General features: G+C 39.9%; 1 protein-coding gene across 1 annotated transcript in view; it reads right to left on the bottom strand.

Moving 5' to 3' along the window:
* LOC128639980 (solute carrier family 22 member 15-like) overlaps nucleotides 1-12,319 on the bottom strand; it is a 747,078-nt gene extending 734,759 nt beyond the window's left edge. Inside the window, exon 1 of the mRNA XM_053692271.1 lies at nucleotides 12,097-12,319. Coding sequence (XP_053548246.1) covers nucleotides 12,097-12,180 — 84 coding nt within the window. The 5' untranslated portion in view covers nucleotides 12,181-12,319. The remainder of the gene's footprint in view (nucleotides 1-12,096) is intronic.
* Nucleotides 12,320-15,159: the final 2,840 nt, after the last annotated feature.

Genomic DNA, 15,159 nt, shown 5'->3' with positions numbered 1-15,159 from the left:
TTGTTTATTTCTTGCAGACACTTCTGTGACTTTTTTATGAAGATGAGCATTGTAAATTTCTTCATGTATTTCATTAGGTGAAGTCTGTACTTAAGTTTCATTATAACCTCAATTGAATAAAAAAAAAGTCAAAAAATGCTGTCATACAATGCTTTCAAAAAAGAACTATGGAAAAAATAGCAGCATGGACATAAGTAGCCTAGAGTGAATAGTTGGACTAAGGGCTATATCAATAGGCTAAGTCTGGGCTCAACAAATTTGTTCAAAATCTAGGAGTCAGCTTTTTTTTTTTATTAGTTTTTTTTTGTGTTAAGTAGAGTAGGGCTATATTGCGTTCGGGATTGTGGCGGTTTAGGGTTAATATTTTTTATTTTTAAAGTAACTTATATTTATATATATTTTTTTAAAGTAACTTAGGGGGTTTAGTTTAGAGGGGGGGTGTTAGGTACAGTAGGCTTAGTTTGCATTGGCGGTTGTGGCGGTTTAGGGTTAATAGTGTAAGGTACTTGAAGTGGGTATGTGGAGGCATAGGGGTTAATAGGATAGTACTTGCTGTGGGTATGTGGCAGTATAGGGGTTAATAGGATAGTACCTGCAGTGGGTATGTGGCGGTAAATGAGTTAATAGGATAGTACTTGCGGTGGGTATGTGAGGGTTGAGGGATTAATAGGATAGTTCTTGTGGTGGGTATGTGGCGGTTGAGGGGTTAATAGAGTAGACAGGTAATGCAGTGGGTATGTGGCGGTTTAGATAGTTATTAGTGTAGTGTTAGTTTGCGATCTTGGGGTACTTCAGTTCCGGGGTATTAGGATTAGTGGTTAGGCACAGAAGATAGTATAAGGGATCGTTTACCTCGCCAATATGGGCGGCGATGATGGGTGTTATATATAGCCAGCATCGCCAATCCCTTGGAATATTTTGCATCCTCGAAGCACTTTGAATCATGAAGGCCTTGGTGTTGGGCAGAAACGCTCACTGTGAATTTAAAATTCAGTGTTGTAGGGAGCAATAAGGAGCAAAAGCAGATATGCAGTTTTTGAGGTAAAACTTTATTACAAAATGTTACACTTCCCTAATGCTTAGAGATCTTATGTAGATTACTGCAACTACAGATTTTAATCACACATACTTTTTCATAACGTTTACTGCATCTTAAATATTACTATGCTCGGAAATATGTAAACATTAAAGGGACATTAAACACTAAATACATGCTAGATAGAATGATGCATTCAAAGAAAAGATTAGTCCATGACTAACATGTAGATGTATTTTTTAAAGTTTCATTAGTTGTTTAAAAAGTGACAAAATAAGTGTAAAGTTTTAGTGTCTATAAAACACTGGGAGCTGCCATGTTGTAACTTGTGTTACCTTCTCTGCTGTGGCCAATTAGGGACAGTTATAAATAGGTCACTAGAGTGTGCAGCCAATGGCTGTGTGGAATATAACAGTGTTCTGCACTTCCATTTCTAACAGGAACTGAAAAGCTCACAATTTCAGAATAGAATTACAGGCAAAGAGGACAAAATAAATAATGAAAGTATATTGCACAGTTGCTTTATTATATACAATTTATCATTTTATATTACCATCTCAAAGTGTTTAATGTCCCTTTAATTAAAAACATTATTTAAAGTAAAAATGGTGGGAAACTCAGTGTTACAAGGTGTATGAAACACTTATAACTATTGTTTACTAAGACAGCACCAGGATGCAGCATGTTTACACTAAAAACAGTATTTGTTTATGTAATTAATTTTATATTTGAAAATCAAGTGCAAAATGCCATAAACCCATCATATCTAGTGTATGTTTTAAATGCCCAAAACATTCAAACAATGACATGCTCTATTATGTTAGATCATGTAATTTTAAGACTATCAACCCTGCACTACTGTGTGTTTATCCTCCGCAAACAGGTTAAACACATAGTAAAAGGAACACTTGGGACCCGCAGAGCACTGAAGATCTCGAACGGAAACTGTCGATTGGCTTAGCAGAGGTTTACACTCAGGACCAGTAGTTCTCTGCAGGTCTTGAGCAGTACTTCTACTGTGTGTTTAACAAACCAAGTAATTTTTTTCTTTGTTGAATCTAGACAGCATTTTAAAATGTAACAGTATAATTTTTGTTTTGATGCTTTTGAGTCGTATCACTGTCCACCAATAAGAGAGTGGGAGTTTAGCTTAAAAGCCAGTGAGCTGTTAGAGTCTCAAGCCATCAGCATCTATGAAAGTTAAATTGAACTTTTGCCATCTAGATTCTGCTACTAAAGAAGGACGAGTCCATGCATAAATTAAAGTACTAAAGTGCAGGAGACAGAAGATCGCTAAGTAGCATAGAGCGAGAATCCCTCCGGCAAAAATACTTGCGCAAGTACAAAACGGATTGTGACATCATTAAACACAAACCTTTGGTGAGACGCCTGTCAGCTGCTGAGAAGGTAAAGCTAAACGGTTGAAACAGAGGTACTGCTATATTAATCCCCCCCCCCCCCGAAACATTGCAACTTTGTATAAGAAGGTAAACTTAAAGGGTCATGATACCCAATTTTTTTTCTTTCATGATTTAGAAAGAGCATGTCATTTTAAACAACGTTCTAATTTACTTCTATTATCTAATTTGCTTCATTCTCTTCATATCACTTGCTGAAAAGCATATCTAGATATGCTCAGTAGCTGCTGATTGGTTGCTGCACATAAAGGCCTTGTGTGATTGGCTCACACATGTACATTGCTATTTCTTCAACAAAGGATATCTAAATAATTGAGCAAATTAGATAATAGAAGTAAATTGGAAAGTTGTTTAAAATTGCATGCCCTATCTGAATCATGAAAGTTTAATTTTGACTAGACTGTCCCTTTAACGGCTGATATAGCGTTAAAACTACATGTACTATACTTAGACAGTGTAATTTTGTCAAAGGATCCTTTCAGAAGAGACTGTGTTTTTTCTTGGCGGTATTCCCTTGGTGGTAACTTATGTTTGTACAGACTTGCCACGGTCATTCAGACTAATACATTCATCAGGATTCGCTACTGGATTAATATGTCTGCTATCTGGGTAGACGTCCCCATTTTTATACATATTGATAACTGTTATATATATATATATATATATATATATATATATATATATATATATATATATATATATATATATATATATATATATATATATATGTATATTAGTTTATTACCATTTTGATTATGTACTGGGATATATAGATTTTATGAATTCTCAACAGCTATTAAATTTGAAGATATTTTTAGACATTGAGTTTGTACCCGTATAATATAAAGGTAACTGATGTGTTTACACATAATTGTGTTTTCCATTGAGGAACCGCACCTCTAGCTTTTTTAGCTCCCTCACACCCAGTGTTTAGCTTTAAGTTAATGTAAATTTTCATGAATTAGTTCCCGGTTTTTAAAAATACTATTAAAAATAGGGGCACTTTTATTCATGAAAGGTTACATTGCGCCGTATTTTTACAAATACTTACCTTTCTCTTGTGCAAAGCCGGATCGCCGATCCCCCACCTGCTTCTCCTGATGTACTTACACAGCAATGACGAAACCGGCTTCCTCCAATCACGGCGTGGCCTCACGAGATAGACGCTCTGGAGGGGAAGCCACAATTATAGGAATCCGGTTTCGTCATTGGTGACTAATGTACAGAGGAACTGTGCGCGGGGGACCGCCGATCCAGCTTTGCACAAGAAAAAGTTAAGTATTTGTAAAAATACGGTGCAATGTAAACTTTCACGAATGAAAGTGCCCCTGTTTTTAATAGTATTTTTAAAAACCGGCACTAATTCATGAAAGTTTACATTCACTTTAAGGACCAGCTTCACATATATTCCCTTCCTAGTAGCTTCAAAGTAATACATTTTAACTTTAGCATTTTCTTGCTGCATGAAACAAAATCAAATTATTTTCTACTAAAAATTGCAAAAAAAAAAAAAAAAGAAGATCATACCTCACACCAACCTACAACATATTTCTGGATTTGATTTGGGACCTTAGCCTGTGAGCAGAGTCAAATTGGTGGAGTCAGAAAAGGATTCGGGCTCCATTGATGGCGTAGTGGAGCTGAAGTAGTTTGGTAGGGTGACTGGCATTTCTTTCATTTCTGGGTGAGTTTTAGGGGGTTTATGATTTCACTTTGTAAAACTGGGACATTTCATGTGAAGAAAGCAGTGGCCAGGGGAGGGCTGGCAGCCTTAGGCCTGGGGGGCAAATCCAGTCAAGTGGCCCATTGCACCAACAAATCAGCTCACAGCCACAGGACCCACAGCACGCCACAGCCAGTAGGACCCACCACAGGACCCATAGCCAGCAGGACCCACCAGGAATAACCTTTACTGAAGCCAACTGGGATTAGATAGTGCATGATCACTTCCAATTCTTGGAATTAGAAAAAAAAAAAAAACTTTGTTTTCAAAGTGTAAGTGCAGAAAATGGTGCAAAATAATGAAAGTTTATTGCAAAGGTGTTTTACTAGACTTTATTTAAAATGTTGTATTCTCAAAGTGTTTACATTCCTTAAAAAATGTGGGCTGGTGGAATGTGCCAGCCATGGGGATTTTTTCAAGGGGTTAAAGGAAAGCTTTTGAGCAGTTTTTTCTGCAATGACTTTAAACCACTTATTTATTTTTTTAAATGGTTTTTTTTATCACATTCATTGCCTCTTTAAAAATATGGTGACCATGTAGGCTGGTAGAATTGTAGGTGTGTACACACCAGATTAACAACTAAATAAGAAAACATCTAAAATGTATTCTAAACTAAATAAGCTACAGTTAGAGCGATCACACATTACCTATTTTTCATGCTGCATGGAGTGTGTGCAGCCCTCATGTACACCTAAAGCCATGTTGCTTTCCTATTTAAATTACTATATATATATATATATATATATATATATATATATATATATATATTTTACATATAGTAAACAAGAGTCCTTTAGTTTAATCTTAATACACTGAAAGGGACATGAAACCCATTTTTTTTTTCTCACAATTCAGATAGAGTTTACAATTTTAAACAGCTTTGCAATTTACTTATATTGTCAAATTTGCTTTGTTTTCTTGGTATCCTTTATTATTATTATTTCTAGAGCGTCAACATATTCTGCAGCCCTATAAACATAGCTATAATATTCATTTTTAAGAGACAAATGGGTAGGGGGGCCTACCAAGAGTTGCACTGTTGCAATTCAGCTCTCATGAAGGTGATCTATAAAGCAGCTGGGCTTGTATGCTTATGTGCTTGTTCAGGCGCAGCAATGCACTACTGGGAGATAGCGGCTGATTGGTGGCTGTATATATGCTTCTTGTCATTGTCTCACCTAATGTGTTTGTCTAGCTCCCAGTAGAGAAATGCTGCCCCTTCAAGAAAAGATACCAAGAAAATGAAGCAAATTTGATAAAAAAATGTAAGTCCACTGCAATAATTTTTTAAAACTGTTTGCTGTATCTGAATCATGAAATCATTGGGTTTCATGTCCCTTAAAGTTACAGATTAAAGGGACATTAAACCCAAACATTTTCTTTCATGATTCAGATAGATTATACATTTTTAAACAACTTTCCAATTTACTTCTCTAATCAATTTTGCTTTATTTGCTTGGTATCTTTTATTGAAGAAGCAGCAATGCACTCCTGGGAGAAAGCTGAACACATTTGTAAGCCAATTAAAATGGGCATACAAGTTCATCCACCTATCAGCAGCTAGCTCCAAGCTCCTGAGCCTATCTAGATATGCTTTTCAACAAATCATTTCAAAGGAATAAAGCAAATTAGAAAATAGAAGTAAATTGTAAAGTTGTTTAAAATTGTATGTTCTGTCTGAATCATGAAAGACAAATTTTGTGTTTCATATCCCTTTAATAATACTGCAAGAATGCAAATGCAATTAAAAGCTCCACAATGCATGTACATGTTTAATAACTTAAAGGGACATGAAACCCATTTTTTTCTTTTAAGATTCAGATAGAGCATACAGTTTTAACATCTTTCCAATGTACTTTTATTATCAATGTTGCTTCATTTTCTTGGTATCCTTTATTGAAGGAGCAGCAATGTACTACCAGGAGCTAGCTGAACACATTGTTAAGCCAATGACAATAGATATATATGTGCAGCCACCAATAAGTAGCTAGCTCCCAGATCCTAAGCTTACCTATCTATCTTTTTCAGCAAAGGATACCAAGAGAACTAAGCAAATTAGATAATAAAAGTAAATTAAGAAGTTGTTTAAAACTGTGTGCTCTATCTGAACCATGAAAGTAAAATGATGGTTTTCATGTCCCTTTAATAAAAATGATTCAGGAAGCCTGTTTTTAGCTAATTCCTCCAAGAAACCATGAAATTACTAACTTAGAAAAAAACACAGCATAGACACAGTTTATCTTTATTAACAATAACACAGAATGCTTTTAAAAGATAATATGCTTCCATATTTCCATGCAGCCCTGCTCACTAGCTCTGGGGTACACATACAGTACACTCCCATTGCAGAACTGTATATAAATGTGCAGTCTAGCAAGGGACTGATACCTACAGTTAAACATTATTATTATTATTTCCCCATGTAGAAATACAACATAAACTGAAATGTCTTATCCCAATGCTTCAGCTAAAATAAAAGCTGCACAGTATTTGCTGTATTATACATGAGGATCTTACTGCACAGCCACAGTATTAGCTGTATTCTACATGAGGATTTCACTGTAGCCCGGCCCCTGAAGAAACCCCACACACTTGCTGACAGCACATTTATGTACTTACTGTTTAGTAGAGGTGGCCACACATGATCTAGCAGCTCACACTGATGCCTTTCCCTCCATTCATTGAGACTGCGCTCTGTTTGACTAGGGAAAGCCTGCACTAAGCCCTTCCCCCTCAGCACATGGCCTTTCAGTTTCAGTGCCATAGAGAGAAAGGCTGCTCCACTGCTGCTTATGTGTGTACAGCTGCTCCCCCTGCTGGCCATTATTCAAATGACAATAAAAAAAAAAAAGCAGCAGCCGTTTTTAACATGATTTAGGGCAGCCTGGGGGGCAATTGCCTCTCTGCCCCCTGGCCCAGTCCGCCCCTGGCAGTGGCAGTTTAAGAAATTGAAGTTTGAGAGGCTAACAAAGGTGGTGAAAAAAAGTTAAAGGGGTGCTATCATGAGATGCAGGACATATGCAGGACGCAGCAATGATGGTACAACTCTATTTTATTGCAGAGCATAACAATACACATCTAGTCAGGTTGATTGTACTAAACTAACTGCGACACAGACACCGGACCTAAGCCCCGCCCACATACTAGTGACATCACATCCTGCTCTCATCACATCTTCCCCTTTTTCAAAGGCAAAGCATACATTTGCATATAATAAATAACAAGGTACACCAACAGGGTATACAACAACATTTTTGTTTTTGAACATTATAAAAACAGATAGATTAGAAACATGAACAAATAAATTACTTGGACATCGGGGTAGACTACCCTAGTCCACAGTGACCATGGGATTATTCTGCCCATACTTCCGGTCACTGTTCTAGCTAAAGTCAGTCCCTGTATCGGTCCGGAAGTTTCACCACTCTTCCGCTTGATGAAACTTTGCATGAACTGTCCTCTGATACAGAAGATGGTGAACAAGAGTCTGCTGGAGGCAAAGATATATCCCCGCTGTGATCTTGCTGAGGGGAAGGCACCTCTCTTAGAACAGGGGATCCCACCGGCGGTGGTACTGAGGTATCCGGTTCCAGACTCTCAGGTACAGGTTGAAGATGTCTTCGGTTACGGCGTGTAACCGTCTGTAAGGACTGTGTAAGACCTTGGTTCTGGAGAGCGGCCCACTACCGTAGCAGGCGTCTTCCATTTCTTCTCATCATCCAGTTTAATTCTGACACTTTGGCCCGCTTTCAGTTCCTGTAAAGGCCTGACAGAATGTCTCCTGTCGTAGAAGAAACGATAACCCTTTTTGGCCTCTTCATCCCGAGGAACAGGGCCAGGCTGCTTGAAGACACCCACTGAGGGTAAAGTGGTGCGAATCTGGCGTCCTAGCATCAGCTGTGCCGGGCTAAACCCGGTGGCTTGAATGGGCGTCGCCCTGTATGACAAGAGGGCTAGGTATGGCTCAGATTGCTTTAGAATGAATTTTGTTGTTTGAACTGCCCTTTCGGCCATTCCGTTGGCCTGCGGATAATGTGGACTTGACGTGGAATGTACAAAATCATATTCCCTGCTGAAAGCACTGAACTCTGTAGAAGCGAACTGCATACCATTATCACTCACCAGCTCCATTGGAATGCCCCAGCGGGCGAACAAGCTCTTCAGGCGAATGATAACGGCCTGACTTGTGATATCATTCAGGGGTGCAATTTCCAAATACCTGGAATAGTAGTCGATCACAACAAGAAACTTTTTCCCGTGCAGTTGACACAAATCAGCAGCTATTTTCTGCCACGGCCCCGCAGGCAGCGGAGTAGACATTAAGGGCTCCCTTCTCTGAGTAGGCCGGCGTTCCCGGCAAAAGGCACATTTAGACACGTGATTTGCAATGTCGGAGCTGATCCCAGGCCACCACACAGCTGTAGCTGCCCTTTCTCTGCACTTTGTAATGCCTAAGTGGCCATCGTGAATCCTGTTTAACATCTCTTTCCTCATGCTGACAGGAATTACAATGCGGTCTTGGAACAGCACCAACCCCTCCAGCTCCGTGAGCTGCGACCTCTCTGGCTGGTAAGCACTTAAAGACATCCAGGCTGCCCGACTCTCGGGCCAGCCTTCTCTTATGTACCTTATAACTTCTTGCAGATCTGTGTCCAAATATGTCTCTTTCTTTATCTCTTCCAGTTTCCTTGAAGAAATGGACTTAGAGGCCAGAACTGAATCAACATACACTTTCACATCCGATTCCGTGGAGGATTCTTCAGCAGCAGCCAGCGGAAGCCTGGATAGTGTATCTGCCACAACCAGTTGTTTCCCCGGCACATGCACTGCTTGAACATTGAACCTGAGCAGTCTCATTAAAAGTCTCTGGCATCTCAAGAGTGTTTTGTCAATGTCATAAGAATTGATTAGAGGGACTAGCGGTTTGTGGTCAGTTTCCAGACTAAATTTCTCCAAACCCACTAGATAACGCTGAAAGCGCTCACAGGCCCAAACTGCAGCCAGGCACTCTTTCTCAATTTGAGCGTATTTTGACTCCGCAGCCGTCAGTGTGCGTGAACAGTAGGCGATGGGCTGTAGTTTGTTGTCATTCAACTGCAGGAGTGCAGCCCCCAACCCATAACTGCTTGCATCAGCACTAACCACAGTCTTTTTTGAAGGGTCGTAGAACCCCAGCACTGGGGCAGACCCCAGCAGTGACTTGGCATGCAGGAACGCTTTTTCCTGTGAGGGTCCCCAGACCCAGGCAACATCTTTCTTAAGCAACTCTGTGATAGGGTGTAAAACTGTAGATAAATCTGGAAGAAACTTGCCCACGTAATTTACAAGGCCCAATATCTGTCTCAGCTCATGTACATCAGAAGGGCTTTTCATCTGTTCAATAGCCCGAATTTTCTCGGGGTCCGGCTTGATGCCATCCCCGTTGATGATATGCCCAAAGTAGCATAATTCAGTTTTCCTAAAATGACATTTTTCTTTATTCAGCTTCAGCCCAGACTCTTTGATAGCCTGCAGCACACAACTCAAACGCTGATCATGCTCCTCCACTGTAGACCCATACACTAGAATGTCGTCCATGACGACCGATGTGCCCACGTGGCCACTCAGGAGAGAACTCATTTCCCTTTGAAAGATTTCAGGAGCAGAGGATATCCCAAAGGGGAGTCTGCAGAAGCATAACCGACCTACCGGTGTGATAAAGGTAGTCAGTTTGCGGCACTTTGGATCCAGGGGGATCTGCCAAAAGCCGCTAGAAGCGTCTAATGTGGAAAAGAACTTCGCCCCAGCCAACTTCGAGGCTATATCTTCCAATGTCGGCAGCACAAATCTCTCCCTCTTCACTGCCTCATTCAACCTTTTCAGGTCCACACAGATGCGCACCTTTCCGTTTTTCTTTGCAACTGGAACAATGGGGGCACACCAATCAGTTGCTTCAACAACCTCTTCAATAACCCCCATAGACTTCATGCGCATGAGCTCTTTCTCCACTTGAGGCATGAGCGGGAACGGAATTCTACGAGGAGTAGAAATACTGTATGGGACTGCGTCACTTTTAAGTGCTATACGGACAGGTTTGCAGTTCAGTAGGCCCAACTCGCCAAACATATCTTCAGAGATCTCATTCACTCTGGCCACGAGGCCCAAGTCACAGGCTGCTTTTCTGCTCAATAAACTGTTAACACACTGACCTCGGATCACATGCACCCACATGGTGAACTTCCTCTGTTTGTACTCACAGCTGGCAAGAAATTTCCCCACACAATCAATGCGGCCACCAGGACTATGGACATTTGTAGTAACCTTCGCCAGCTGGGGCTGTCGAGGCAGTTTCATAAATTCAGCAAAAGACATTACAGTGATATCTGCTCCTGTGTCAATCTTAAAATCAACTTTGGCTCCCATTACAGTAAAAGTAACTTTCCAATCTTCCTCTGAGCTTGTCCGTTCCACAACAGACCCCACAAAAGACACTTCCTGACCCTCCTGGTCACTGTCCACCTGCATCTCCTTAATGTATTCAGTTTTACACACCACTTCAAAATGGCCTATTCTGTTACATTTTCTGCATCTTTTATCTCTGGCCGGGCATATAGCACTCTGATCATGAGCCCGGTAGCACCGTGTGCATCGGCCATGTTGCGCCCATCCACTTCTAGGCCTTTCCAGTACTTTAGATCTACCGCTCACACTGTGCCTTTCACTAGTAATTTTCCTAGACTGTTGCACTTCATCCACAATACTCTCAGACCTCAGATCAGCACTTTGCTTTTTCACCAGTTCACTCTGGCGGGCCATCCTAATAGCCCCAGATTCTCCCACACGCTGATTACGTTTGTGAAAACAAGCTCTCTCATGAATCACATTTCTTTTGGGCACAAAGTGGGCACTGAGTTTATCCATAACTATATCAAAGTTAACTTCTTCCCCTTCTTGGAAAGTAAAAGCATTGAACACTGGCTCTACATCTTTCCCCATAGAGTATAAAAGAGAATTAACTTGTACTTCACCACTCTCCTTGTTCAGTTTGGATGCAATCCTGAAGCGCTGAAACCGCTGACGCCATGTGGGCCAAGCTGCAGGCTGAGAAAAGTCAAAAGGCTCAGGTGGGGTAAACTTTGACATTGCAATCGATCAGGAACAGAAGCGCAGTCCAGAACTTCTGACACCATGTCATGAGATGCAGGACATATGCAGGACGCAGCAATGATGGTACAACTCTATTTTATTGCAGAGCATAACAATACACATCTAGTCAGGTTGATTGTACTAAGCTAACTGCGACACAGACACCGGACCTAAGCCCCGCCCACATACTAGTGACATCACATCCTGCTCTCATCACAGGTGCTACACATGCGTTTGAAGGTGCGTAGTACCCCAGAGAACCGCCACTGGATGGAAGTATGGCAGAAGTGCAAAGTGGTAGTTGGGTGCTCTGCAACATTCTAATGGTATCTGACACACTACAGTCTAGTTCTTGGTAACGAGTTCTAGAATCACTAACAATTTCAGCATAATCTTGCTAAAATGTACATTGTTATAAAAAATGTTTTTAATTATGAAAATTCTACATAAATATTATATAAAAGATATATATTAATTAAAATAATCACTTCCTTGTTCCTTCAATATTTTTTGTTTTTGTTTTATTACAATGAATTACAATGAATACATAAAATAACACATAACCAGACAACACTGTAAAAGTACATTTATTTAAATTAATTTAAATATTAAACAGTAGGTATATTGCCATGTCAAAAAAATGTAACCAGCTGCTATTTGACAACTTGTCACTGCCAACCACTGCTTATGTCTTAGCGCCACCACTAGATAAAAATGTGGAAAAACTTATTTTATCGTAATTATTATGATTGTGATTCATTATAATGACATGCCAAGCACTGATTAAAACTGACCTGTAGCAGAACTAAGAAGCCTGTCACCCGTTTCTGATACCAGCCAAATTCTCCTACTACAGTATACGCTTCATCAAGGTCCATTTGATTGCTGCAGATTTTAATTTATAGCAGTGGCTATTCCATAGCTGTCACTTGTCCAATTTATAACATGAGCACGGCATCTACTTGTTTTGACTTTTTAAACCATTTCCCGTGTCCAGCTCCACGCATGCGTTGTAAAACCACGCTGGGAACTATTGCATATGCATAAGAATTTGCTACTGACCATGCGCAATACGGGCTCGTGTCATGATGGATGTGCGCACGCGCGGCTTTAATTAACACTGCGCATGCGTTTCCGTGGGTGGTATCCGATCCGATTTAGATTTGAGCAAGGTTGTGGGAAGGCACTGGCAGTTGACGGGAAATAAGTGATTGCAAACGCATTAAAAATAGAATAAGAAGTAATTTCGAGAAATTAGATTAAATAATAATCTACCAATTGTAATCAGCGAACTAAAATTATAATAGTTTTATATTCATAAACTGCCTGTTAAATGTTTTTGTAAATCAATATGGGGTTTTTTTCGCACATAAAACTCTAAGCTAAATGCTGTAGTGAAAGATGGCGTGGGTGGGTATTAGATGTGAGAAGGAAAGTGAGCTGAAAAAAGGTTATTTATTGGGAGCAACACGAAGTAATCAATTTCTAGTCACATAGTTACGTTTTAATTGTGAAGAGCGAATCTTTCATTCTCGGAATGCTGCAGTTCTGTTGCGGTTAATTTTGTCTAATATAATGGTTTGCATTTTTTTTTCAGCCACCGCCTCGGTTCCATAAAATCACCATTAGCTCTCAATTTTATTACCCTATATAAATATTCAGAACAGCAGTGTGCGGACCCGTGATAAAGATAATGACAATACAATTTAATAAAAGAGTTTAATTACAAATCTGTCATATTGATCTTGTGATGCCAGCTGCATTACAAGGTACTGTGCTGACATTGTACCTATGTACAGCACAGAGGTTGTGGTCCCACTGTCAACTTTGACTACTGAAACCAACCAGGGGGCAGAAGGCATCTGCCTTCATATGGTAAGGAAGCTGTGATAGTGCCCTCTTTCCATATGTATCCAGATGGATGGTCAAAGCAGACAGTTACAAAGTCTGTGCAGTCACTGTAACAATCTTGTGGTGGGAGGGAGGTGAGTGGGCAGCCCAATGCCCATTGTGGAAGGGCGAGGGAGGGGCTGCCCACAAGTACCCATTGTAAGTCATACTCCAATTACCTATATAAGTAAAAACAAAAAGACTAAGTCAGATTAAAAATACAGAGCTCAGCCTAGGAGCTACAAAATGACATTAGGACATCTTCAGTAACAAATGAATAGATATGTATAGCATAAAAGAGCCACATAAAAATAGTAATAGTCCCTATGTCAAAGTATTTATTCAGATGACTCAATGTAATGTACTCGGACCGGACTGTGGATCAATGTCCCATATATGAACAATTTGCTGTATCCACCAGGTAATATATTATGGTGAATAATTCTGGAAACGACTCTCCAATGTGTAGTACATGAAAAAAAAATATCTCTTAAGAGACTACGCTCACCGTTATATACTAAGACACATCTGTGGGCACCAGTTCAAGAGGACACCGTCTATAAGCACCACAAGGTGTATAAACAATCTTGGCTCTTAAGCAACCCCAATAAACATACTTCCAGATGTCTAATGGATTCACATATATCACGGGTCTCCTTGGGGTAACAGTAGCAGTGGAATATTTTCAGTGCTCAATATCCAGTTCCACAAGTATGAAGAAGCATCAAACTATCCACTCTGTCCGAGTGCATACCACTGGCTGGTGTCTGACATCAATAGGCGAAGCACCTTTGCAGAAAATCCCTTTGTCACAGCCTATTCCATTGTCAGTGGTGTTCAATAATGCGCCAAAAAAAGGGAAGCTAATTCTCCAAACATCGTCAATATAAAAGTGCACAAATATGCTAATATTTTTTATTTTTTTTTTAAAAACTCACGCTAAAGGCCAAATTAGAAATGATGATAAATTGTGCAACTTGTTAGGGGCATAATATTTCACCTATTGAAAGTAACATTGAATTATGTGATACATGCAGAATAACTCCAGGCTAGTTTTGTTGTATAAGGAGTAAAGTGATGGAAAAAATAGAAGAGTTGTAAATATTTTCTTAATAACATTAAAATATAGAGATCTATATAAATATAGATTAACATATTGTCCCCCTTTTTTAGAGCACAACTATTGTAGCATATTTTTTGTAATGTCCATTAGTCGTGCCATAAAATAATTCTGTTTCCTACAATTTCAGTGATCGCTATCTTGTACCTCTATTTTGGGGCACACGTTTATCCCAAACTATGCCCCTTCCAGGAACGAACAACACCTCAGTAGCTTGTTCTATGGGCTAGTTTCCATCTGGGACTACATTATTTTTGCCAATTGTGCTTTTCACAGAGGAGAACTCTCCTGAAGTATATCAGTCTGATCCTGCCTAACAAGGTTAGTTCAGCCCAGAAAATACCAGGCAATCCTCCTCTGAAGAAGGAAAATAGCAACCCCAGATGATCATTTTGGCTTCCTTTGGGCCTCGTTAGTGAGGTGCAGCCATAACCCTCTAGTCACTTTGGGCACCCTTCTCCCATCACCCTTAGGGAGACTTTCCCCAGGGTCATAATACAAATACATACAGAAATAGAAGCATTCTTCCTGGAAGGAACAACAGCTCAGTAGCTTGTTCTATAGCCTGGTTGCCACTGGGGAGTAGCTTATTTTTGCCCAATTGTGCTTTTCACAGAGGAGAACTCTCCTGAATCAGTCTGATCCCGGCTAACAAGGTCTGTTCATCTCAGAAATACCAGGCAATTCACATCTGAACAAGGAAAATGGCAACCCCATTAATCGTTTCAGTCTCCTTTGGGCCTCGTTTTTTTTGTGTGCATTTGACAATAATTTATGGGACTTTTATATAGTTCTATGTTTATTTCTAATGGTTTGCCATCATTTCTTAAAGGTATATGAAACTGAA

This window comes from Bombina bombina, chromosome 9 (assembly GCF_027579735.1).
Source record: "Bombina bombina isolate aBomBom1 chromosome 9, aBomBom1.pri, whole genome shotgun sequence".
Taxonomy (NCBI): domain Eukaryota; kingdom Metazoa; phylum Chordata; class Amphibia; order Anura; family Bombinatoridae; genus Bombina; species Bombina bombina.
Note: the sequence above shows the minus strand (reverse complement) of the source record. Positions and strands in the feature narration are given on the sequence as shown.